Raw genomic sequence first — 27,621 nt, 5'->3', positions numbered from 1 at the left:
ATGTTGGGATTCTAAGTTGGATTCCACCCACAAGAGTTTAATAACTGAAGCTTCAAGGAGACTTGGCTAAGGGTGACCAGAGGCAAAAACAGCTGACATGGAGCTGAAGGCTATACTAGCCCCATAATCTCAGACACGAAACTTTGTCACCTGTAAACTGGGGAAGGCAACCTCCGCCTTCACTGGTTATTGTGAGCGCTACCTGAGACGTCGGTGGCCAAAGCCCTTTGCGAACTTTTGTAGAGTCCTACAAAAATGCCTGAATTATCTTTTTTTTTTTAAGATTTTTTTTGATGTGGACCATTTTCACAGTCTTTATTGAATGTGTTACAATATTGCTTCTGTTGATTTTATGTTTAGGTGTTTTGGCCACATGGCATGTGGGATCTTAGCTCCCCAGGCAGGGATCAAACCCACACCCCCTGCATTGGAAGGCAAAGTCTCAACCACTGGACCACCAGGGAGGTCACCTGAATCATCATTTTAAGGAAGTCCCATTATAAGTAGGGTAGCCACATACTTTGTCACCCAAATAGGGACACTTGAAAGTGAAAGCAGTGATACTGATACTGAGGCAGAACACTCATGGGGAGGGATGGTGGGCTCAGGTCCTCAGATGAGGGAGCTCTTAGGGCCCAGCTGCCGTTCCAACCCCTTGGGGAGTTGAAAATTAGCAGCTCTGGCTGGAGCCAGGCTGTGGCCTGGGAGATGTCAGAATGCACGTTTCTTGCCACCATTGGTGCCTGACACCAGGAGGGGAGGGTTGAGCCGAATGGGAGCAGGCATTTCCCCTCACCCAGAGCTTCGGGCTGGGTGTGCTCCCAAGAAGGCCAGAGGGTGGCCTCTGAGCTCCGGGGACAGCCCATTTCTTCCCTCACCTCCCCCACCTTGGAGCCCGCTTGTCTGATTCCCAAGCTCTGCCTCCTAATGTGTCCTCTGCTTAAACAGGTACAGAGAAATCAGCCTTTGAAACAAGGCCCCCCAGCGAGTCCTGAAGCGTCCCCAAGGTAGGGGTGTTTTCTCCATGTGCTCCCCCAACCCAGGCCTCCTTCTGGTAACCCCGCCTCTTCCAGGGAACCTTCCCAGATAGACGTACCCAGAAGAGTTCCCTTCCCACCTTGGATCTCTACCACTGCCATCGACACCGCACACCCCAGGCTTGTTATTTTTAGCATTAAAAGAGAAAAGTAGACTGCCATTTCATCTCCTTAGAAATGGGTCGAGAAGACAGGGACCTAGTCTTTCTTATCCCGGGGCTGCACGGTGGGCTGCTCCAGGGGGCACTGGCCACCAGTGACACTGTGGGGAGAGGGTTCCTTATAGCGCAACCCAGTGCCCTACAGGTCCTCTGGTGCTCCCATCAGCGATGCAGGGACTAGCGTTCGGAGCCAGAGAGAGGGCTCTGTGTGCTCCACGGGGCTCCCCGATCTCGGTGGTCAGACAGTGCAGTGAAGGGGAGAGAGGAGGCCAAGCCAACTGGGCCAAAAGACTGTACTATAGAACATTTAGAGGTTGACGTGGTTTATTAAGGTATAACAGGGACAGTAAGAAACCCAGAGCTAACCAACTCTGGCCAAAGAGGGGCCAGACAGGCCTATTAAGGAAGAGAAAAACATAATGTATAAAGTCATGTATTTTGCATGCCAATAACTCCTGCTGATTTATAGGTTGATGGGTATATGGTTAAAGACTTAACAGAGCACCCTTGTATTAATTAGACCAACAAGCCTCCGGCAATCTTTATCATACTATATCCACGTATGTGGCAAACTCTCCTTTGCAAAAGGCAGATTTTCAAATAGCCTCACATTTTGAGTTCTGTTGGCTCGCTCAAATTAATGAGGTTTCAAGCCGATTGACAATCTAACACAATAAAGTATTTAAAACTCCTTTAAAACTCAGGATGCGAACTTTTCCTGCCAGCCCTTTCCAGAGCCATCGGGTCGGCCGCGATCCCCACAGCGCCTGGGCCCGTCACGCAGGGCCGCGCACTAACCTTTCAGGCCGTGCTCCATGTCACCCTCGCGGTCTTGCAGTAGGGTGTAGTCCCCCTGAGCATGATCTTCCATCACGTTGAACTCCTGGCGGGGTTCAGCCATCCTGGTTCAAAGCCCACCTGGGGAATGAAGATGGGAGGTGAGGGCTGGGATGCTGTGCTGAGGCTAAGTGCTTGGGGGTGGGGTAGGGGGCAGGGAGAGAGAGGTGCCACCTCCCCAGTTCACAGCAGGCAGATTTCCACCTCCCCTCTCTCCTCCCCAACAACCAGATGCCCAACCTCATCCGCGGGGCGTATCGCCAAAGTGTTATTTACTTGTATGTGCACTTTTAATTCACCAGCATCACATCAGTTCATGTCCAAAACCATCAGGTGGGCAGGTTCAGGAGGCCTGACTTGTTACTATGCTCACTGCTCTTTCCACTTCATTAAAAAGTAAATGCTGCTGACGGGTAGTTTGATGGGGTTTAAACATTTTTTTTTATTTTATATATTTATTTATTTTTATTTTTGGCTGCATTGGGTCTTCGTTGCTGCGTGCGTGCTTTCTCTAGTTGCGGCAAGCGGGGGCTACTCTTTGCTGCAGTGCCCGGGCTTCTCGTTGCGGTAGCCTCTCCCGTTACGGAGCACGGGCTCTAGGCGCGCAGGCTTCAGTAGTTGTGGCACGTGGGCTCAGCAGTTGTGGCTCGCGGGCTCTAGAGCGCAGGCTCTGGAGCGCAGGCTCAGTAGTTGTGGCGCACGGGCTTCGTTGCTGCGCGGCATGTGGGATCTTCCCAGACCAGGGCTCAAACCCATGTCCCCTGCATTGGCAGGCGGACTCTTAACCTCTGCGCCACCAGGGAAGTCCCTGATGGGTTGTTTTTTTTTTACTGAGAGGGAAGGCATCAGCTGGGCACTGCTGGTGAGGAAAAGGAGGCACAGAGAAGCATCGTGATCGTTCGGTCACACGCTGCTGTGGCATGGAACCAACTTGACCTGGGTGTCCCGACTTCCCAGCTCTGAGTCAGGTGGCCCCCCGGGGTCAGGGACGGGCTTTCACTCACCTCACTGGTTCCCACCAGGACCCTTGGGTGTGCATTCTGAGGGCCAGGCTAAGTCCTTAACAGGGCACAGTGCGGGGGCATGAATTTGGGGCTGAAGAGCAGCGTGCACTCCCCTCCCCCAACAGCCCTAGCTGAGAGGTGGCGTCAGCTCAACAAAGCCCGCTAGAAACGATCATTTAATCCTGCTGTACCCTCTTCCTTACTGAGAATATTTAATTCTTTATCTTAAAAATAACTCGTAACTTAGAATTTCTGAACTTTTGAGTATGTCATTTTGCTGTGGTTCATTCACGTTACTTTGGATTATTCCACGTTTTACATTTTTATCTCTGTAATTTGAGTCTCTTGTATTTTACTTTGATATCTTCCTTTTAAATGATCTAGTTATCTCATATTATTTATTTTCTACTTTATATTTTTTCTTATCTTTGAAACGCCCCTGTTCTAGCTGCTTCTACTTCCTCCCTTTACTTTTTTAAAAGTTTAAAAAAAAAAAACTTTAAAATAAATAAATAAATAAATGGTGGGCTACAGGGTCGGAGGGTCCACCTGGGAGCAGACACTCCACCTAATACTTCCCAGACTGACAAAGGTGTGGGGAGACAGCCAGCCTCTGGCACTGTGTTTTTGTTTTTGTTTTTGTTTTTGTTTTATGGTATGCGGGCCTCTCACTGTTGTGGCCCCTCCCGTTGCGGAGCACAGGCTCCGGACGTGCAGGCTCAGGGGCCATGGCTCACGGGCCCAGCCACTCCGCGGCATGTGGGATCTTCCCAGACCGGGGCACGAACCCGTGTCCCCTGCATCGGCAGGCGGTCTCTCAACCACTGCGCCAGCAGGGAAGCCCTACTGGCACTGTGTTTATACCAGCTGGCCACTGGCATACTCAGGTCCAGTTCCATTTCTCTCCTTTCTAGGCAGGACACGCTGGTGTGGGTGCCTGAGCTCTCTTCTCCACCCACGATGTAGGATAAGAAGCTGAGAGGACTTAGGATGGTTCTAAGAATGAGGTCAGTGAGACCTCCTCTGGGTTAGGCAGAGGGTGGGTGGTCTGGGCCCTCCTAGGCAGCTACTTTTCATTCTGACCGAGGCCCTTGTCTCTCAGAGAGCTCTTGGGAGAGGCATCTGAGGCTGATCATCTCCAAACCTTTGATGTCTTCCCGCATCTCCAAACCTTTGATATCTCCCCAAGGATGAGCAGGACTTTCCTGGGAAGATCAAAGCCCCATTCATCCTTCAAGACTTAGGATTTGGTGGTGATATTCTCTGTGGTGATATTCTCTACCCTGAGATACACTGATGGTCTGTTTCCCTTAGAAAGCCCCCAAACAAGAACCCCTGTGCTAAGAGGAACAAGTTTCATTATCAAAGGAGTCAACTACTGCTCCCCACCCAACTCTACGAAGTAATGCCTCCCTCGCTGCTTCCTGGTGAAGCCTCTCTCAGGACGTCCCTGGTCACTGCCCAGCTGCTCGTGCCCGTGCCCGGGATTGGTCCATGAGTCACCTCACCTGCTGACTCACCAGGAGCCCCACCCGGGAGCAGTGGAATCCTCCCAGAAGCGCAAGCCTCCCAAACTGGCTGGAGTCACTACACCCGGCCCAGGCGAGCCAGATCAGACAAATCAGGTCGTCCTGTTCAACCTGCAGCTAAGATTTTAGTGAACACTAAGAAGTGTAATGAGCCCCATGGTTTTGTTTTGTAGATTTGATCAATTCCTTTCAAGGACTAAGTTTTCCCATTTGGAACGTGGTGGATGGAAGTGTAAAAGTAAAAATCTGATGCACGGGCTTCTTTTATAAGATGCCCATTTACATCCTTTGCTTCTCTGTCATGCCTCAGTGATCACTGTAATGATCTGAATGAGTTCTTAATCTATGAGTGACATGAACCCTTTATCATATTTGTGGCTAATAGCTTCTCCTTTTACTTTGGTTTCTTCCTTTTTTTTTTCTTTTGGCCACACCGCACAGCTTGTGGGATCTCAGTTCCCCAGCCAGGGATTGAACCTGGGCCATGGCAGTGAAAGCCCGAATCGTAACCACTAGGTCACCAGGGAACTCCCTATTTTGGTTTCTGACGGCTTCTACTGACGGGTTTTACTTTTTATACAGTCAAGTCTATTTTTCTTTGTGATTTATTCCATTGCTGTATAGTACGTAAAGATCATAAATATTTTCTACCGTGTTTTTAGTGATCTAATTCTTTGTATTAAATTTATTAATTCATCTAGAATTTATTTAAGTGTATGATATGAGGTGGGAATCTAAAAAATTTTCTCCCAAATACAACAGCTAAACCAATGGGCCCAGCCCTATTCATAGGACAGTCTTCCCTCTTTCCCCAGGTGAGTGAACCATCTATTCTGCTCCATTCACCTGTCAATTTTGGTGCTAGAGCCTCCCGATTTAAGTGTTGAATCTCCAGTCTTATTCTCTAGGTGGGCTTAGACACTCTCATCTTCTTTTTTCAAAATGGTTTGATCTTCTTGCACATTTTCTCTACCAGATGCTCTTTAGAACACTTTTTTCTCAAATTCTCAAAATTCCATTGGGATTTTGGCTAGAACTGCATGACAGGCCAAAACGATAAAAGTTGCTATCTTCACAATATTTAGTGTCCCCACCCAAGAGCAAGGTATGTTTTCCCATTTATTCTTGTTTCTAAATCTCTTGGGGTGGAAGGAAGGATGTAGTCCTGCATTTTGCTGAGGCCACTCTTTTTTTTTTTTAATTTTTGTTTGATTTTTTGGTCTCTTTTTTTCTTATCTTTTCTAATCTTGCTGCAGCCACTCTTGGTCTCCTCATCCTTGGTGTTGCCTTTGTGAGTGGGACCCTCCCCTTCATCGTGTTGATGATATAATAATAAGGGCTCTGGGTTTCCACAGTTGAGATGATTATGGCTGGAGCTCTAACACTGGTACTGGCACAGTGGCAACAGGTTCCCCTCAAGGTCTCTGGGGAATGAATGGGAGAGCCATTTTCTAGCCTTCTGTTTATCAGAGATGAGATCCCTTAGCAGAACATCTCCCAGTGATTTGTGAGGACCCAGGTTCGATCCCTGGTCAGGGAACTAGATCCTGCATGCATGCAGCAACTAAAGATCCCGCATGCCACAACTAAAAAGATGCCGCATGCCCTGGTCTCTTCCCTGCCCATCTGCACGACCACCATGTTGGGGGTGGATGGGGTGAACCACGTGACATGGTGGCTGCTTCTCACTCAAAGTCTGGAGGTGGGCAAGGTGGCCAGTTTGGACTTTGTTCACAGGCATGAGCACGGCGGCATCAAAGAAGTGCTCTAAGGTCACTTTAGCAGCAGTCGGCAGGGCCAATTGTATGGGTAAGAAAGGGCTGTTGGCAGGGAGGTGACTGCACTGATCCAGGTATACAGCAAAAAAGCCGGAACCAGAGCGGGGGCAGAGGCCATGGAAAGGAAGGGACAGATCCAAGAAGTGTACTTTAGATAACATTAGACTGGGCTTTAAAACTGGGCTGGGGTCAGAGGGAGAGATCAGAATCCATAATTACACTAGAGGTGAGGGCTTGCAAGGCTGGGAAAACGGGAGGCGGTAGCACAGTCAAAGGGAACAGCATCAGGGTCCAAGGCAGCTGGTCGACAAGGGTGGGTTCTGTCTTTAAAAGATCCCTGCGCAAAAGAAGAATCTTGGGCTTCCCTGGTGGCGCAGTGGTTGGGAGTCCGCCTGCCGATGCAGGGGACACGGGTTCGCGTCCCGGTCCGGGAAGATCCCACATGCCGCGGAGCGGCTAGGCCCGTGAGCCATGGCCGCTGAGCCTGCGCGTCCGGAGCCGCAACGGGAGAGGCCACAACAGTGAGAGGCCGGCGTACCGCAAAAAAAAAAAAAAAAAAAAAGAAGAATCTCCCCCACTGCATTTTACCAACTGGTGATTGATTTGACTTAATAAGTTCTAGGAAGTAGATTCTGCTATCCCTCTTGATTTCCATTATAATTTTAAATTATATGGAATTATAATTTATAATAATAATTATAAAATTTATAATTAAATTATAAAATTTAATTTAAAAAATTAAATTTTTATGGATCTTTTTACAAAATAGATCCGCAATGAAACAGTTTTCCGCTTTAATTTCGGGTCAAGGGCCAGCAGTTTGTTTCTGTAAAGGGCCAGATAGTAAATATTTTAGGCTTTGGGGGCTGTGCCTTCTTTTACAACTACTCATGTCTGCTGCTGCGGCAGGGAAGCAAAGCGCTGGTGACAGATCCGCCGACGAATGAGCACGGCTGGGTCCCAGTTAAACTTTTCTTACAGACACTGAAATTTGTGTTGCATATAATCTTATGTGTCATGAAATATTTTTCTTTTGTTTTTGTTTTTTTCCACCATTTGAAAATGTAAAAACCATTCGTAGCTAACACCAGATTTGGCCCATGGGCCACAGTTTACGGACTCCTGCTTTTGGCTTTTCCAGGATTTCTTCTCCTCTCTCAATAGTAAAAAAAAAAAAAAAAAAAGAAAGAAACTGTAATTAAGTCTTAGCAAGAATCATTGTACATTTTGATCTCTTTCCAGAAGTTTCCAGAAGTTTCAAGTCAGGAGCAGGAGAACTAAGGGTCATTCTGGGGCTTGGGGCAGTGCCGCACTGTTCTAGGGACTGGAGACAGCATCCGTGGCATAAGTCCTTCGGCTGCCAGGCCGCCTCGCTCAGCGCCACAGAGCAAAAGGCAAGGCAATGGGTCTCACTGTCCCAGATTCTAATGATCCCCCCACTTCCCTACCACCAGCACCACCCCTGCATGGCTGCAGAAAGTCAGAGCACTAACAGGAAGCTGAACAAATTACAGGGGCCTCTGGAGAAATTAAATCATCCTTTAAAACATAGGCTACTATTCACTACGCAAAATGAATAAACCGTGTGAATCTCAGGTGCCACTATTTTCCTTTAGGGTAAAAAGAGGAATGCATGGGAAGAACTCTCTAAGCAGGGAGGCACCCCCCCCCGCCCCTCCCACTGACCCCAGCAAATGGCCTTAGGTTCATGGACCTCCTGATTCAATGAGGCCACCAGTGCTGTCTCTCCAACTCATCTGGGCTGGGCCACTTGCCCCGTGCTAATGTTTTGGTACCTACAGGTCATCTCTGGAGCATCTCTGAGAGGCTACTCGACGTAAGCAGAAAATAGAACCCAGAGGAGATGCGCTCGGAGAGTAAAATGAAGTAGTTCTTCTTCTCAGTCTTAGGACAAATACTGCGCACGAGAATGCAAGTCCCGTCGGGTTGGACCCGTCTGGGTCCCTTACGGGCAGATGAGGAAGCTGGGAGGTACTCTGCCCAGGTCGCATAGCCAGGAAGAGGCGACGCCAGGATGCAAAGCTTGTGTCCTCACGGGGCACTCAGCTGCCCTCACTGCCGGTCCTTCCATCCAGGACCATCAAATGTTCTCCAATTTTCCATTGGGGCACAGATCTGGGGTGTGGAAGCAGCAGTGTCTAGGACTCACACCCCAAAGCTGTGACTAAGTCACTTCTCTCAACCTCCTTCATGTCACCCAGTGACCCCTGAGCTCCCTTCCTGCTCCAACATTTTACTTTAAGCGGATCGATTAGGCCTGTGTCCTCCAGCTCAGAGCCCTGGGAAGATTGGTCACAGGGCAGCAGGAGTCTCTAGCCCAGGCCTGGCTGAGAGGCAGGGGGCCCTGGCATCCCAGCCAAGGGTCTGAAAGCTCAGCCCTGCCTCCTTCTTTTCCCACCGTCTCTGACCCCTGTGGTCTTCCTCTACGAGAGCCAAGGGCAGGATGATTTCTCTGGAAGAACTGGGCAAAGAACATGTAAAGCAACTGACAGACGGCACAGCCGTACGTCCCAGCCCTAGGACTTTCACGCAAAGACAGCAGGCTGAAAACACAAAAGCAAGCGTAGCCCTGAGGTGGGTATACAGTCCGGACTAGACGTGGTTATATCACCCCACGGATCCCTGTAACCTAAGAGAGACACACAGACAGGAAAATAAACACGCCAGGAGCTACTGTCCTAAGGCCGTGCTTTGCCTTCTTATTCTTCTAAATCAACCAATCTCTTTTTCAATCTCTCTGATTTCCTACCTCCCATTTTCCCAGGCAGTGACCTACAGGCAGTGGGGTGTGAGGTAAGGAAGAAATCTGAGGAGGAGCACAAAAGTTGAGTTAAACCTGGAAATGAAAACGGGTCACTCTTTAGGGACCCTTGGAAAAGCACTACCTGCTGACAACAGAAAATGAGAACCAGAGGGTCCTGGAGTCTGTCCTTGTCACTTGGTAGCTGGGAAATTGAGGGGAAGGGGCTTGTTAAGTTGTTCACAGTGCCTGGTCCTACAAGATCACACCCCCAGACCCAACGCTGCCTTGCCAATGGCTTGTGGGGGGGGCAAGCCAGGAAAAGGGAGAAAAGTGTGTGCAGGGCTGAGAGGGAGACAGAGGAAAAAAGAGGACAGTGCAGGTGATGAGAGGATAAAAGAGAAGGCAGAAGAGGGGAAGGGGGTGAAGGCACAGGGAGGGAGGAACCCCCTGAATCAAACTGTGGCTGCTGCAACCCAGTCTTTTCTATTTACTTTCCTGATTGAGGTAAAATCCACACAACACAAAAGTGACCATTTTAAAGTGAACAACCATCGCCTCTGTCTAGTTCCAAAACATTTTCATCACCCCTGAAAGAAACCCTGTGCCCATTAAGCAGTTTCTCCCCACTCCTCCCCCCATGCCCTGCCAACCACTAATCTACTTTCTGTCTCTATGGATTTACCAATTTCGGAGATTTCAAATAAGTGGAATTATCTAACACTGGGCTTTCGCGTCTTGCTTCTTCCGCTCAGTGTAATGTTTTCAAGATTCACCCACGTTGTAGCACGTGTCAGGGCTTCACTCCTGGAATGACATTTCATTGTATGGATACACCACATTTTGTTTATCCGTGTATCCATTGATGATTACCCACAGTCTTTTAAGTTTGGAAACAAGATAATATGGAATTTTTTTTCTTTTTTGCGGTATGGGGGCCTCTCACTGTTGTGGCCTCTCCCGTTGTGGAGCACAGGCTCTGGACGCGCAGGCTCAGCGGCCATGGCTCACGGGCCTAGCCGCTCTGCGGCATGTGGGATCTTCCCGGACCAGGGCACGAACCCGTGTCCCCTGCATCGGCAGGCGGACTCTCAACGACTGCGCCACCAGGGAAGCCCTGGAATATTTTACTGTGATGTTTGTCTGATAATGCTGAAATCGGGGTGGAGGGGGAGGAAAGGTGAGGGCAGGAAGGGGTAGGATGATGGAAGAGAAGAATGGCAGGGACCCTCAGACAACCTTCAACTTCTTCCTCATTTTGCCAAGGCTGGGCCCCCGGCCCCTCCAGACCCTCAGGGGCCCAGGGATGTGCAAGTGAGACCCCGGGTCCCTTTTGCTCCGGAAGAAGAGGGTCTTCCCAGGCTGCAAGGTGGATAAATTTTCTGCCTGGTAGAGTTCACCTGCTCTGTGTGTCTTACCTGAAGAGTCAGCTTTGTTTCTGATCATCTCAGGCTGCCCTCTGAGGCATCCAGAGGTGGATGAGGGAAGTCCAGGTACCTAGCCCAGCTCAGAGGTGACGTCTGGAGCATCATCAGGGAACCCTGCTCGCTATTTGAAGCACGTCTGCCATTTTCCTGGACACTTTCCCATGACAGAACATATAGGCTCACCACAAACCTATGATGTGGGCAGGATGCAAATCCCAGCCACGTAAAGGGCCCCAAGGGCCTAAATGACTTGCCCAAGGCCAGCAAGGCAGCCTGGGACCTGACTCCCCTCTGGAACACAGATTCCCGGCAGTTCTGATGCCTCTGTCTGCTTCCCCACCCAGGCTTTTGCTCCTGCCCAGTTCTCCAGGGTGTCTGAGGGTTTCAGCTGACCTGGGGCAGTCTCTACCTGAAGAAGATGAAGACCAAATAGCCTTCCTACACCTACTGCCATCCTTCCTATTCCTTTTAATTTTCTTACAGCAATGCATCTTGATTCTAGAAAGCTCCTCGGGTAAGCCAGGACAACAGGGGACACCATTTTTGGCAGTTTTGGAATATTAACAGCATCTGTTTGAGTCGTGACTATTAGCCAGTCTCAGGGGCTTCAGAGAGAGAAAGCGAATCTCTGTAATACAACAGCCCCAAGAGAGGAATTATCCTCACTTTCTAGATGAGGAAACAGGCTCAGAGAGGTTCAGGAACCTGCTGAGGGTCACACAGCTAGTAAGAGGCAGAGCAGGATGTGAACTCTGATCTTTTGGTGCTAAAACCCATCTTTCGGATATTGTTATCATATCAGTGCCTTCCCAACAGAGAGTTTAAAAACACAGCCCTTTTCTCCCCTCCAGGACCCAGAGAAATGGCCCTGTCCCGGCTGGATGGAATTAGAGCCGAGGAGGTAAGAAGAAAGCCCGTGTCAGGGGCTGGTCCCGCACCCTGGCTCACCAGGCTCCAAGCAGGACGCGCTGCCTGTGCAGTCCAAGCCCGGGAGGAGCTTTTTGTATCCTAGAGCCCCCTCCCTGAAGGCGCCGGGTGGGCTGTTTAGGGCGGAGCTGCAGCCCTCGCTAGGGGGCAGCACATGCCGGGGCGCGGTGCCCGCTCGCTGCAGCCCAGCCACAGGCCAGCTTCTCCCCCAGGCAGCACTGCAGGCTCCCGGGCCGCTGCCATGACTCAGCGGAATCACCGCCACCAGAACAGGTGGCTCCGTCCAAAAAAAGGACGCTGGCCCTTAAAACTCCCTCAGGTTAAAAACCCAACTGGAATTAGAGAGTGGTGATATTGCACAACTTTGTGACTATACTTAAATCACTGAATTGTACACTTCAAAGGGTGGATTTTATGGCATGTGACATATCTCAATAAAGCTGTTATCAAAAAAACAAACACCCTGAATGGATCTCTCAGATAGTTGAAGATCAAGTAGAGAGAAATCTAAAAAAATAACCTTAAAATGAACTTTGATCTCCAAGGTTATTTTTGGCTCCCGCATCCCATCTTTCCTTTGCTCTGGTCCTTTTCCTGCACCATCATGAATTTGCCAGTGCATTCACGTGGAAAACAGGATTCCTCATGACAGGAGCCATGTTTCAAGCATTTCCAGGTATTGACTCATTTAATCAACACAACTGCCCCTATTATTATGTCTACCTCTACAGAGGGGGAAACCGAGGCACAGAGAGGTTGAGTAACTTGCCCAAGGTCACACCGTCAACATGTAATGGAGTCAGGGCTCAAAGCCCAAGCAGCCTGGCACCAGCATCTGACCTTGTGAGGCCGACTGACACAGTGATTAAATCAAGCAGTGACTGAGATCACCCATTTCAGGAACATAAGGACCCACTCAACTGACTGAAAGCTTTCGTTTCCTTTGACAACTTTCTCTTTGTATTTACAATCTATTCTTTAATGCTTACGGTTCAACTGTTGTACTTTAAGATATAAAGATTAGTGAAAGGGCAGGTATAGTAGTCTCCTTGGCGGAGGTGAAGTCTGGGCCCAAGGTCGTTAGGAAATCCCTGTACTTATGAAGCGGGGAGCCAGCTGCACCTAAAGAAAGAGAAAGAGCCTCCAGGGTTCAAGAGAACTCTGGGCTGGCTCGTGGCAACTCTGCTGCTTCAGATGCACTTCCCTCACAGCTAGTCCCAGCTGGGAGCTGCATCTCCTTTTGTGTTGCCCCTCTTCCCTCCCGCCCCCGACAGGCAGGTGGCACCCAGCACCCAGGCACCACGGGGAAGTTCTCAGGAAGACTTGCTGGAGGGAAGACGGCCTGGCAAACCTCAGAGGAACTCTAAAGTGTGAGCTTGTGCTCACATCCTATCACAGGGTACCAGAGAATGTTCTAGAACCAAATCTGAACAATAATAATGATAATACCTGGATTTCAGGCAGAACTGCCAAATTAAGTGCAGAGAAGATAAAGGAGCCCACAGAGAGGAAAGACTTAGGTTGGTGAGAAGAAACTGGAATAATCCCGGGCCTCAATCCAAAGAGAACAATCAACAGTTGTATGAAAGCATGAATGAAGGCCGCTTTCTGGGGGGAGGTGGTGTTGCTGTGCACACACCATGTGTCATGGCTGATGTCAGCCGGGTGACGTTCACCACTAAGAAAATCCACAGACTGTGTCGGAGAGGACAATTCTGGTTTTAAGCTCAAGGATTCTGTTTTATTCTTTTGACCTCCTTTGTAACTGCTGGTACAGTCAAACAGTGCTGTAGCATCTGTTAGGATGATACGGTGTGCTTGGGTGGCCTTTGTTTTCAGAACTGCAGTAGTTTTCCCTCCAACCCCCTTTCTGATCAGTTAGCCTTCAACGAGGACAGCACTGCCATGTGACACCCCTACGGGGGGTGGCGGCAGGCTTCTGAGCCTCTGTCCCGTTCAGGGACTGCCAATGGCCGTCCTTGATACAGTTAAGTGGTCACCACTTAACTGTATCTGAGATGAATCCCCTCAACTCAGAGCACCAAATGGATAAAAAGCAGTCTCTTTTGATGTCAAAGCTGGGAAAACCACAGCGAAAAATTGCTTTTTTTTTTCTAGGGCAAGCCACTCTTAATCCTGAGAGAGAGAGGGAGAGAGAGAGAGAGAATTTATTGTTTTATAAAAGTGATTCATAGTCATTATTAAAAAGTTAAATACAAAAATGTGAAAAGAGGAAAGCAAAATCACCACTGTTAACATTCTAGGGAACTTCTTTGCAAACACCTCGCCTATGCACACATATAATTTTCCCCAAATGAGACCATATCATACCAGTTGTTCTGTAGCCTACTTTATTTGTGTAATAAATATACTGATATTAATAAGCTTTATATTAACTTCTGGTTGATCGTCAATGGCTACGATTTCTAGATTTGCTGGTATATCTCTGCCCTCTAATAAATATACTGATATTAATAAGCTTTATATTAACTTCTGGTTGATCGTCAATGGCTACAATTTCTAGATTTGCTGTTATATCTCTGCCCTCCAGCTCTAATAGGCAGCAAATGGTTCACAACCCAACATAAGATTACACTTAAAAAGCTCTGGAGAGGGACTTTTAAAGTCCCCCCCCCCAACCCTGCCTTTTTTTTTTAGCCATCCATGATCTTCCCTGAATAAATATTTCTGTAGCCAGGCACTATTTACACATTTCACCTCATTTAGTCCTCACAATGACCTATGTGAAGGAGGAAATGTTATTATCTTATTATCCCCATTTTTGCATTGATGCTCAGTAGCCCCGGCTGAGGGAGGATGCATGCTGCATGCGTGGCTTTGAATCTGCAGTCCCAGCCTTCAGCTGGACACAGGGTGGGTCTTTGGAGACCTTCACTGACAAATCATGAAGCCCCACTCTGAAGCCCTGATATAGGAGGAGCCATTCCAACTGCACCTCTGTGAGATACACGGGTCATCTTAGCTCCATTTTGCAGCTGGGGAGACTGAGGCACAGAGAGGATCAAGTGGACCTAGAGATAGTGCCAGAGCAGGGGACAGAGTGTGGCATGTAGTGATTTCCTGGGAAGCTCAGCTTAGGGCTAGGAAGTTGCTGGGAGTGAGCGCTGGGCGGAACGATGTCAGGGGCGTGAGGACACGGCCGTACCCGATGTTGAATGGGCCCCCCACAGTCAGGGTCTTGCCTCAGCAGCAAGTCAGGCGCTGGGAGGCCTCTCAGGGGCACCTCGGGCCATTTGCCAAAGACCATTATGGGTTCTCGGGAGCACCTGCTTCTCCATTAGCCGTTCCTGGGACTGACGAATAGCACTTAGGCTGCCCCCCCTCAAGGCCCTCTGAGAACACTGCACGGCTTCACCCTCACAGCAGGGGCTGGGGAGGCACCCTCCAACCTGCCCCCAAAGGTGAGCCTGGAGGGTCCCTTCCTTCGCTTCCCCTTGGACCTGGGTCTCTCCCATGAAGCAGGGTCTCATGATCCAGAGATGCCATATTTGCATCTACCCTGAGAGGCCACTCAGCCCTAACGCCTCTCGTGGAATGCACCAAGTCCAGCCTTGTTAGTTGCCTGAACGGCTGGACTCCTTGTGCCCTTGGTGCACTGGCTCCAAATCTTCCTGAGGACCTTATGGCTGGTTCAGACCTCTCCATGGATTTGGGTAGAAAGGACACGTGGTGTGAAGTCCGGAGCCCTGGGTTCTAGGCTTAGGAGGGACCACTCACTGGCTGGTCGATGCTGGGCCAGTCACTTGCCCTCTCTGAATCACAGATTCTTCATTTGTAACATGGGCCCGAGGACACCTGTGTCACAGGGTGGTTGTGAGGGTCACTGGAAAAATGCATGTGAGAGAGAGTGCTTCAGCGAGCTGCGATGTTCTAGACTGATACTCGGTACTGTTGTTATGACACATGGGCTCTGAGCAAGGAGAAGATATCTGAGGATGGGGAAGAGGAGGCCTAACCTAAAGGGATAAAATCAGGGGCCGATACAAGAGCCTTAGTGCTTCTGCCCTGAAGGAGGGGGAGACAGAGCATGAAGACGTGAGAGGCAGCTCCGGGTCGGCCCAGGGAGAGGAGGAGAAACGAGGGGGTCCTTCCAGGAAGGTCTCGGAAATGACGGAGCAAAGGTAAGCATCGGGGAAGAACTGGGGTATCTCTGCTCCCCACCCCTCCCAGCACTGGCACCCGGAGCACAGAGGAGACAGGGGAGGTGATGCGGAGAAGGTGATGCCGGGAGGTGGGGAGAGACGAATCGTCCGCACCAGTCTTGGCAGCGAAGGAGGTGGGAGTCTGAGAGGCGACATGCAATGACCAGAAATTGGCTCTTTTTGCCACAACATTTCATTAGATGGAACAACAAGGAAGAATTGGAGGGGAGAGGAAAGGAGGAAGGGAAGGTGGTAGTTTTGAGGATGCTTTCATTTCTATTTTTTGAGTCTGAGGACACACCCTGAAGGACGCGGGGCACAGGAGGACAGCGTAGTCTGTCTCTAATCAGCAATGTCCCTCAGTAATGAGCAACCTGAACTCAGCATGGCTGGAAGGACGGAAAACAAATAGTGTCCTTTGAACCCATGGGAGAAATGCCACCCAGGTCAAGCACACCGTCCCTTGACAGAGGTGCCCACACAGCATCAGGGGCAGAGCTGACAGTGCATTTCGGGGGTGTGGAGCACACATTGGGGTCAGGCTGTCTGGGTTCCACTCCAGATCTGCCACTTACTAGCGGGGTGGCCTTGAGTACGTCACTCAACCTCTCAGAGCCTCCGCTGCCTCGTCTGTAAGGTGTGGGGATTAAACGAGTTAATACAGTAAATGCGATCGAAGGGCCCGCTGTGGTTATTATCATGACAACCTATCACCCATTATTTGAGCCAAACCTTTCTGTATCCTGTTTGTATTTTCAGACTAAACAGCTTCTCAGGGCCCAGAGCCCCACCCCACGTTGGATCCAACGACACATGGTGCCCCCTTGGCCCTCCCGATGCAGCCTCTGGCCAGGCAAGGCAGATGGTGTACCCAGTGAGGTCATCCCCTGGTCCCGTGACTCCTGGAGACGGGGCCAAAACCGTGTCCCGGAGCACACTGTGTGAAGCTGACCCCTCTGTGAGGAGGACAAGGGAGAAGCGAACACACTGGCATGGAGAGAGCTCCATCCTGTAGCACCAAGGGAAAAAAGCAGTTTTAGAAATGTGCACGCACAGAATGTTTATAAACAAGACAGTAGCATATATATGCATATGTGCAGACAAGAAATCGCAAAGGGGGCTTCCCTGGTGGCACAGTGGTTGGGAATCCGCCTGCCAATGCAGGGGACACGGGTTCGAGCCCTGGGCCGGGAAGATCCCACATGCTGCGGAGCAACTAAGCCCGTGCGCCACAACTACTGAGACTGCGCTCTACAGTCCACAATCTACAGCTACTGAGCCCGTGCGCCACAACTGCTGAAGCCCGCACGCCTAGAGCCCATGCTCTGCAACAAGAGAAACCACCGCAACGAGAAGCCCGTGCACCACAACGAAGAGCAGCCCCCGCTCGCCACAACTAGAGAAAGCCCACACGCAGCAACGAAGACCCAACGCAGCCAAAAATAAATTAAAAAAAAAAAAAAAGATATTGTAAAGGACATGTGATCTGGGAAGGGAAGTGTAGGATTAGGGAGACTTTCTCTTGTTGTTGTGAACATTTTTGTTTTATCATACTGTTTTCTAAACATGTGCTTATAATCTGACAAAAAGTAATAAATACATTCCGCTTTTGGCAAAACAAAACACCCTGTAACAAAGTCAAGGATTTGTCCACAGTGTGCTGCTCCTTTTGTTCACAAATCGTGGGCTGCCTGTAGGCACCGGCATGGCTGACGGGTCAAGGTGACCAAGAGGCTTAATACTGATTCTAGGCGTCAGCGTGACGTGTTCAACTACATCTGTGATCAACCATGAAGACAGAGGCCGCTTAGGGGGACAATGTGGGGGGGGCATTCTTAGCCTGGGGCCGGAGGAACACCACCAGAGGTGCCTGATGGGGGTAGTGGGGGAAGCCCTATGGAGCCAGCGATGGCTCCTGGATGGGGAAGCTTCACACACTGGAGGGAGTCATGACGCAAAGAGATGGGGTTCACTAACAGCTGACATGCAGCCTTTCAGGTACACATTTAACGCAGAGAGCCAGGGACACCTGGACATAGCAGTCTGATGTCACAAACCCTTGCCTATCACAAGTGTGGTTCTCTAAGATCCAGTGAAAAGTCTAAACACATTGGGGGGCTGTAATTGTTCATGTATTTATATCTAGCTTGTTCCGAAAAGGGATTTAGAGAGAAGCAGGGAGGTGAGAAGCCCCACCAGAGCTGAAGTTACAGCCTTACGAGCCCTAGAAAAGGTAACTTCCCAATGCAATGTGCGCGGTAAGGGTTCATGGCCACGTCAGAATATAAAAATACAGGCTCTTTATTTAGATAAAGGGAAAACCAGACACTTCTGCTGCATCTATTGAGGTTGGGAAAGTAGTTTCAATATTTATCAATGAAACTTCTCATTAAAATTAAAATAAGAAAATGCAAATAGTATCCAGTATGGGACCCTGGGTCATGCTCTCTTATTTGGATAAAATAATTATGCTTGACAAAGTGGAGTACAGTGGAAAACAGAAAATTTATGGAGTGAGGAAATGATCTTGAAAGAAAGAATTTCAACACAGCTTTGGAAAGAGATCCAATCCAGGCACACAAATATCTGGTTCAATTAAAACGGACACAGCAGAAATTCAGATCAGGGAGAAACAGGAAGTCAAAGCCAGGGGCGTATATTTAGGCTCTGGGCCCCCAAGTACGTATTTCAGAAAAAGCCCAGGCAGCCTCTGTTGGTCGCAAAATAGTTATTATCCAGCAGAAAGGCCTGGACACTATGTTCAGAAACAGAAATTACAGTCAAGGAGGGAAGGAAGACAGAATGAGCAGATAAGAGAGAAAAAGCTGGCGAGAAAGAAGTACAAAGAACTTAGAAACATGATAGGAAATGAAATTCTTCTTGGAAAAGGAGAAAACACTACACCTGGAGTCACGCACCCGAACAGAGAGGGGCAGCTGCCTCAGCGCTGTCGCCCTGCCCCCAACTGAGCTGCTTCTGGGTCTTCCTAGTGTCTTAGGAATTACCATCGAAGTCGAAATTGTACAGGAATACTAAAACCCACTGAATTGAAACTTTTAAGGGATGGTTTTTATGGTATATGAACCATAATCTCAATAAAGGTGTTTTTAAAACATTGCAAAAGAAGCTCAAAGTCAAATTTATTTTCCTTTGCTAAATCTAAAAATACAGATGCCCTCCAACCTTCCTGTGGGGAGGTGGAGCCCTCTGCCCGGGCTGGTAGAAAGCGGCTCTCTCTGAGGAACAGCGGAGATGAAGCAGCTTGTACACAAACCTTCTCTCTGCTGGGCCATCCAGCTTTGGCTCAAATCTAACCCCTGGGGGAGTCTGTGACAAACAAACCACGAAGGTAGCTTTGCGCTGTTTGTATGACCTGAGCTTTTCCTTTCGGTGGGCAACGACCCCACCCCATTCAACGGTCCTGGCCTTTGTCGAATGGGGGGTTGTGGCCCACCAGGGTGCAGAGGGGCACCAGGAAAAGCTCTGGGCCGAAGGGTACCTTCCCAGGTGGACGGGCTGTCAGGGGGTGGCAGGTCAAAACGTCGTTACATGGGAGGTGCAGTGTCCTCCCTGTTAAACCAGGAGTTGGATACACACAGCAAAAAGAGGGAAAATGAACGAATGAACTGCTTGCTTGGGAAGGCTGCTGTACTGCAGAGATGGAGTATGGGTGTCTTAGGGGCCCCTCCAGGCCAATGAGCCCAGGCAGCATTCACCATCCTGTCCCCACAAAGCTCAGGGCGGACAGAGGCTGAGAGAGGCAGGGCCTGCTGGGGAGGTGCGCGCGCACGCGTACACACACACACACACACACACACACACACACACATACACACACACCCCAGGTGCCTTGGGGAAACAGAAACATCACAACTCCCTCACTTCCAAAGAATTCACCACATCTCCCTGACCCCACTTCCGGGATTAGCCTGGAGACTCATGCATTCCCGAGACATGGATAAGAATCTACTACCTCTCTGGCCTCCTTCCACTCAACACTGGGGCCGGTCTTTCCTGTTGCACCTGTCACATCATACCCTAATTGTACCCACGAGTCCCTCCATTAGAATGCAAGCTCCTCGAGGGTGGAGACTGTCCTGTACTTGTTTTTTTAAACCACTGTAAACAACTCAGTACTTAGTGCAGCGCTTGGTAGGGGGTCTGTGCTCAGGATGAACGAAAGAATGACTGTGAACTGAAAGCCGCCCCTCACACTTCTTCGGTCCTGACTGCTACACTTGTGCAGTTGTGCGACCCTAACTACTACACCTTCTCCCCCCCAGGCCTTTGTCAGGCCTGGTCTCCCTGCCAGGGAAGCCCTGTCCTCCACGTCCCCTCCCCTTTGTCTGGCTAACTCCTACTCAAGCTTCAGGCTCTATCAAAGCAGCCACTGCTTCTAGAAGCCCTTCTTGACTCTGCCAAACTCCCTCGAGTGTGCCCCTCACAGACACTTGCCTGGTGCTGTAATCCTCTGGGATGCTAATGCCCTGAGGATGGGAGAGCCACAGCCACCTCCTTCACCATCATGTCTTCAGCACCTGGTCCCACACCTGGCAGGAGGAAGGCCCCAATAATGCTGCTGAACCAAGGAGTTGGGGGCCAGGGAGATGGGTTCCCGTGGGATGGAGGAGGAGAGGTGACAGCATTAATCGATAACACTTCCCAAGCTCATTGTCAGTTGCAAATCTGACAGCAGACCTGTTCTCTTGTGTGGGCTACCCCAGCTCCCTGGATAACTACCTCTCACACCCCATTGGAGAGAATATTCCTCTCCAGTGGGGTAGGGGAGGGAACTCAAATTCTCTCCCCGCTTTGCAAACCTCAAATGACCAAAATAAATGAGATATAACTGGTGAGTCATCTGGGCATTGGGTTAACCAGGAATGACCTTGAATTTGTCATCAAGGTCTCTCCCACTGTGGTTCCTTCTCCTCTCCCCAAAACAGACTTGTTCTCCAGGCATCTGTCTGGGTGCCCCTGCTTGACTAGGTCAGAATCATAGAATCCTGGGTTCTAAGCTTAGAATGGACCTTAAAGAAAGAGGCCCTCGGGCTTCCCTGGTGGTGCAGTGGTTGAGAGTCCGCCTACCGATGCAGGGGACGTGGGTTCGTGCCCCGGTCCGGGAAGATCCCACATGCCGTGGAGCGGCTAGGCCCGTGAGCCATGGCCGCTGAGCCTGTGTGTCTGGAGCCTGTGCTCCTCAACGGGAGAGGCCACAAGAGTGAGAGGCCCGTGTACCGCAAAAAAAAAAAGAAAAGAACGAAAGAGACCCTCGACAGCACAGAGAGGTGAAGTAACTCACCCAAAGTCACACAGCTAGTCGACAGTGAAGCCAGGATTCAAACCTAAGTCAGGAGCACATTTCACTGAACACACCCCAAGTAAAGCAGAAACCATTGTTTTCCAAGCATCAGATCCATGCATTTGATACTGAAGGTCAAATGCAGTTCCGTTTACTTAGAAAATACCACAGTGTTTTTGCAATAAAATTAGAAACTTGTAGTATAGAGGCCGTCACTGTCCCTTTTCATAGATTTTACTACTCTCTGTTCTCTTAGAGTCCCCACCACAATTTTAGGACATTGCATCTCTGCTTCCTGTCAAGGAGGAGGAAAATAATCTGATTCCTTCAAGTTACACAAACGATGAACAAAAATACAAGAAAGTGAGTTCATTGAGAAGAGTAAAGATCACTGAATGCCTCTTTCCACTGAAGGAAAAAGAGGACATCAGAATCTGAAACATACTTGAGGGAACCCTCGCCAATGCAGGCCCTGCACGAACTCCAGGGTCCTTCTCAGATGTGGCCCCAGGGACATTTTGGGAGTGGGTGTTCCTGCTCTGTGACTGGGTCCTCGGAGGCTCAGGATGAAGCCACATCATAGGATTCTCTGTCACCCACACTTCAATGCCTCAGCTCAAGAGAAAGAGCAAAGTAATTAGAAACCTCCTTGTAAAAGACCATCTGCAGTTAAAGAGCACTGTCCTTTCCTTTGCGTCCTGGGGCTTATTGTTTAGAAAGTATTTTCCAGGGAGCCATGAAATGTTGATTTATAAGCAATATCCAAGGGACAAAGAATGTCTAAACACCTTAAGCCTGTGATTTAAAGGCTTGTTCTATGTGAAAGAATGCAAGATGAGATAAGATACTGCAAAAGGGCTGCAAAGAAGCTGATTTTATTTAGTAAAATCTGGTTAAAAATGTGCAATGAAACTAAGGATATTACAAATATGATTCAGATTACTTGCATCTTAATTTATACATTTATACCACCTCTTCCAGATCTTGCTGAAAAAGATTAGTTATTAAATCTTCTTCGATTAAGTAAAAATATGTATTTGCATTTAGTTAATGTGGTAGACAGAACAGCATCTTAAAGATATCCATGTCCTGGGGCTTCCCTGGTGGCGCAGTGGTTGAGAGTCCGCCTGCCGATGCAGGGGACACGGGTTCGTGCCCCGGTCCGGGAAGATCCCACATGCCGCGGAGCGGCTGGGCCCGTGAGCCATGGCCGCTGAACCTGCGCGTCCAGAGCCTGTGCTCTGCAAAGGGAGGGGCCACAGCGGTGAGAGGCCCGCGTACCACACAAAAAAAAGATATCCATATCCTAATCCCCAGAACCTATGAATACTTTGTTACTTTATGTGGCAAAGGAGGGTTAAGGTTGCAGACGGAATTAAGGTTGCTAGTCAGCTGACTTTAAGATTATTCTGGATTATCCAGGTGGGCCCAATGTAATCGCAAGGGTCCTTACACGTGGAAGATGGTGGCAGGGGAGTCAGTGTCAGAGTGATGTGATTTGAGAAGGACTCAACCAGTCAAGCTGGCTTTGAAGATGGAAGGGGCCATGAGCCGAGGAAGCTGGAGAAGGCAAGAAAACAGATTCTCCCCTAGACCCTCCAGAAAGGAATGCAGCCCTGCCATCACCTTGATTTTAGCCCAGTGAGACCGGTATTGGACTTCTGCTGCCTCCACAGCTGTCAGATAGAACGGCTGCGTTGGTTTAAGCCACTACATTTGTGGTAGTTTGTTACGGAAGCAAATAGAAAACGAACAGTTAATTTCTGTAAGTCTGCTCATTAAGGTGGACCAGCACGTGAATAACGACAACTTGATTTTGGGAAAAGAAAGGAAAGAAATGGACGTGGATGGTGCACCTGCCATGTGGCAGGCATCGTGTGAGGCCCTGTAGTACATACCACACAGTCTCCTCCACCCTCTGGCCAGGTAGGCATTGATAGCACCAGTGTGCAGCCCACAGCTCTGAATCTCCAAAAGGTCAAGGTGCTAACGCTTCGGCTGGTACAGTGGCCGAGCCAGGGTGTGAATCAGGTTTGTTTGCCTCCAGAGTGCTTTCTATTTGATGGTGTCGCCTTCCTTTCCACTCAAGCTAAATGGTACAAAAAGCCCACAGGGCCTGGTCTGTCTGACTGTGCACATGGACAGCCCCAGAGTGATGGCCACATCCTCTCCACATGCCCTGCTGGACCCCCTCCTCCCTCCTCCCCCATGTCAGCACCCACCAGCTTCCCAGAGGGAATGGGGCTGGAGACCAGGGCAGTGGTTGGAGGGGGGCTTCTCCCCACAGATCTGGTCCTTCCATGGTCCCACCTTCTGCACTGTCCACTGGAGGGGCACAAAGACAGAAGCACAATGCACCTGAGCCTGTGCGGGGAGGAGGAAGTGACGCGGGGGGAGTGGGGAGTCCGACCCATGACCCACGCTAAGGACAGCTGACTGACATGCTCTCATACCACATTATGTATTTGCAGACCAGGAGTGGGCACGTGCGGCTCAGGGAAGACTCCTTTTCCACTTTGAATGGTGAATTGGATGGAAGAAATCTCCTCTCCCAGGTGGGGAGAGATGGGATGGGAGTCATCTCTCCGGGCGTCTCACGCTGCTAGACAGCCCCAGGCATACACGCTCTGTGTATCTAGGTGGTTCTCGATGCCTCCCGAGAGTTCGGGGAACACACCTGAGATTTGCTCTGGGCGCTGTCCAGATGTCGGTAGTTAATGATGCAATGAGGAGAGCACCTTTTCCAACCAACGGACAAAATCCAGTTAATTAAGAAGAGCAATGTTTTGTGCTTAAAAGGCACAAATTCAGACGCATCCATTACTCTCCTCGGTTTAATATCCCCTTTAAATCAAAGCTGTCAAGCTGAGGCTGTAAGAAGCATCTATTATTAACAAACAGAGAAAAATGGGCTCCTAAGTGACAGGCTCACCAATCACCACACGCTTGGTGGTGGATTTGGGAGCCAATTCAGACATGTCAGTTGTGTAATAAAGTTTACAGCAGCTTTCAGTGTCTAAAATGCATTACTGACGCTGAGCTTAGGGGCTGTGTCTATGTGCACCGTGCCCATGCATGTGCATATATGCCCTCCAGTCTCAAAGGCATACCTTTGGGCAGGAGGGTAAGTCAGGCAGGGAGAGATGATATAAACAGGAGAGAGCAATCCCACTGGCCCAGCCCTGGCGGAGCAGCTGGGGAGACCTCAGGGACCAGGGCAGTGAGCAGACTATGAGAAAGTCATGTACCAGCCCCCAGCAGGGAGCAGATGTGGCCCCTGCCCTTGGATATAGTCAGTCTGGCCGGGGAGATACATATGCAAATACTGAACGACACAGGGATAATTTCAGGGCAACCCCATGGTCAACTCCATTTTCGGAATGCTGCCTCCCATGGGTGGGGGTCTCCAGCCTGGACAAAGGGATGGAAGACTTCTTGGGATCTGGCTTGGGACGGGAGACAAAGAGATAAATACAGTTCAAGGCCACAGGTCAGAAGATAGAAGGCAGGTTGGCCTGTGCCCCAAGAGTCTGTGATTCTGTGAGCTAAGTGTGGAATAGGTGCTAGAGACAAAGCTGTAGCAGCCGGAAAGAGACGGGGGTCGAGAAGGCTCTGGAAAGAAGATGAGCTTGAGCTAAGACTTGAAGGGAAGGCAGACCTGGAGGGACAAACTCCTTCCTCTGGCTGGAGAGGGGGTAGAGACAGGGTCATTATCAGGCATGGAGTGGGGGGCGTGTCATCACCGGACAAAGGGACATCATTGGTCAAAGGGGTGATGGTTGAGAGACTAGACATTTTGGTGGAACCCAGTTCCGAGAGACTTAAGGCCAAGCGCCAGCTAGGAGCCCTGAGCCAACACCCGGGGAACAGCTCCCAACAGGCTTCTCTGTGACAGTCCTGTTTGCTGGAATTTAACAAAGAACAAAGAGCATGCACCTCACACGTTGGCTCTGGGGCTGGTGTTGGAGCTGTTAATTCCTGCAGAGTCCAAATTCCTGCACCGCCTCGCCTCCAAGTTCAAAGGAGGTGCGTCCGGTAAATAGACTGGCCCTGGCTGTATGCCCACCTCTGACACCCTTTTCAGGGTGATCCCTGGACCACGTGATCAAGCTGCAGTGAGGCCCTGGCCAGAACCTCCTCATTAGAAAAGGCTGCAGCAGCATAAAGGCTTGTGAGAAAGTTGAGGGCGTTGGGGAGGGAAGGAGAGGGACCAGTTGGGGTCAGGGGTTGAGGGAGGAGACAGCATCACGGCGCCGAAGAAGGGATGCCCAGAAACTCCCGACCGAATGGAAAAGCCTCTTTGGAGGGACACTTCTCAGCACACCATTAGCTGTCAAGGTCAGCAGACCCCACGACAGTCAATTTTCAAATTCTGGTGACGGGCTCTGGGCACAGCAATCTTCCCCAGAGAGGTCCGCCCTGGAAGGCTGCAACTGCACGCGGTTACCTCCCCAGTCACACTTACATCTTTCCAACCAGAAAAGGACAAAACCACGCATGATTATCTAAACAGAAGTGTTCCCGCTGCTTTTCCCAATTATTAACTTGTGGTTGTTAAACAGCTGATAGGATCAGAGGTCCTTCTAAGAGGGGGAAATTACACAGCCTCGGGCTCAGGGTCCACCTTATGTCTGGTAAGGAGATGACTCCACTTTGCAGAGAAGGTAACAGAGAAGCTAAGCAAGTTGCCCAAAGCCACCCAGCTAGTCAACAGCCAAGGAAGGCAAGAAATTAGCTTCTGCCTCTGACACTGCTCTAATTTAACAGAGAGCTCCTTTGGCTGTACCACAGGCTCAGAAAGCTGGTATCCATTTTGGATTGATGGAGGATTGATGACTTTACATCAGCGTTGTTTTGTGCTCCAGCCCATGCCTGTTCATGTGTAGTCTCTAGCCAGTGGCCTTCAGAAAGCAAAATGCTAGAAGGCGCCTGCAGAACACACACTCTCAACCGTATGGCTGATAATATCATTTGGCAATTGTCCAAGAAAAGGTTAGTATTTTTTTAAATTTATTTACTTATTTTTGGCTGCATTGGGTCTTCGTTGCTGCACGTGGGCTTTCTCTAGTCGCCGTGAGCGGGGGCTACTCATCGTTGCGGTGCACGGGCTTCTCATTGCAGTGGCTTCTCTTGTTGCAGAGCATGGGCTTCAGTAGTTGTGGCTTGTGGGCTGTAGAGCACAGGTTCAGTAGTTTTGGCGCACGGGCTTAGTTGCTCCACGATCTTCCCGGACCAGGGCTCGAACCCATGTCCCCCACATTGGCAGGCGGATTCTTAACCACTGCACCACCGGAGAAGCCCTATTAATTTTAAGTTAAATTAAAACCCACAATATAAACTACTCTGCAAAAAAAGAACAAATGTATGCATCATTTAGATCCAACACATTGCACTGAAATATCCTAATGACTAAGGATCATAATTTAAAGAAACACACCAATAACACAAAGTATAAACAACAAATGAAGCCTCTTTCTGAATTCAGAATAAATCTACTGCGAGTGGCTGGAGATGATACTATTCCTAAGAAAAACCTGCTAGAATTTACTGCAAGCTCACTTTCTAGCTCAATTGCTCACATCAACCTTCTCAAACCTAACATTTAATTGCTTGTCTGTTTTCTTTTATAAAGGAAGTCAATATAACAGAGCAAAAGTTCCATCGGAAACCATGTTAAGATGCAGAGACTCTTGGGCGCACGGGGAGAGCTGGTCCTGTCCAGGAAGAAGGTCAAGGGACCTGGGATCTAGCAAGTTGCCTCGGTTTCCTCAGTCCTAGGATTGCCAGAGATCTTTTTTTCTTCTTCTTCTTCTTTTGGCTGCAGCATACGGCTTGTGGGATCTTAGTTCCCCAACCAGGGATCGAATCCGGGCCCTTGGCAGTGAAAACATGGAGTCCTAACCACTGGACCACCAGGGAATTCCCTCCAGAGATGCTCTACCATCTCCCTTCACCTCCACCAGGACCAGGGGCTGGATATAATACTGGGACCAAGTGAAGGGTAGAGGGAGGGCTGCACATGACAAGCTAGTAAAGGGTGGACTGTCTGTAGAGAATCCAAAAGTAATAATAAACGGACGAAAAGTCAAAATGATTTTTATGAGCATCACGTGTTGGAAATCCTCAACAACGTCAGTGATAACATTCTCCTCCCTGAAAAACATCTTTTTGGTCCAAGTTATGAACAATTGGTACTGATGTTGTTGACTGTCAATAATACATACTTAAGTTCAAATTCGCACGTGTAAAAACGAGTCCTTTACTAAACCTTGTCTTCTCCATGGAAGTCATTTGGAGAACTCCTAGTTACACAGTCGGCCCCAACATATGCAGAGTCGGCTACACACAGCCACTTGGAGAGAAATCCTCAACTGTTCAGAATTTCAAGCCTGCTTCAGGTGACGTTTGCATTTCCAACCTCTATGAGACCACATACTCCTGCATTTAAGCAGTAGATTCTAAGCTTGAACAGTGGTAGTGCCGTGATCACAAAGAAGCTGAATTACTTCAGTTCTGTCATTCCACATGGCCACTTGGAGATTTTGTTTTTAAAATTGAAAACAGTGACACCGGATGTGAACTGCAAAGTGTATTACTTTTGCTCGGTAAGTACAACGTTTACTCCATACGTGACATATTTTACTGAGTTTGAATAGTATTTTTTAAAATGGAAATCTGTTCTTTAAAATTGTGAG

The 27,621-nt window shown here is 49.3% G+C and overlaps 1 protein-coding gene across 4 annotated transcripts in view; it reads right to left on the bottom strand.

Moving 5' to 3' along the window:
• Positions 1-27,621, bottom strand: part of MAPT (microtubule associated protein tau) — a 103,262-nt gene that overhangs the window by 44,052 nt on the left and 31,589 nt on the right. For all 4 annotated transcript variants that reach the window (XM_089901379.1, XM_022589050.3, XM_022589052.3 and 1 more), the window contains exon 2: positions 1,997-2,116. In XM_089901379.1, the coding sequence (XP_089757505.1) occupies positions 1,997-2,099 (103 nt within the window). In that variant the 5' untranslated portion in view covers positions 2,100-2,116. The remainder of the gene's footprint in view (positions 1-1,996; positions 2,117-27,621) is intronic.

This window comes from Delphinapterus leucas, chromosome 19 (assembly GCF_059928025.1).
Source record: "Delphinapterus leucas isolate spDelLeu-1000000601 "Yukka" chromosome 19, BTC_Dleu_Yukka2, whole genome shotgun sequence".
NCBI lineage: Eukaryota > Metazoa > Chordata > Mammalia > Artiodactyla > Monodontidae > Delphinapterus > Delphinapterus leucas.
The sequence above is the reverse complement of the archived record's forward strand: the minus strand, read 5'-3'. Positions and strand labels throughout refer to the sequence as shown.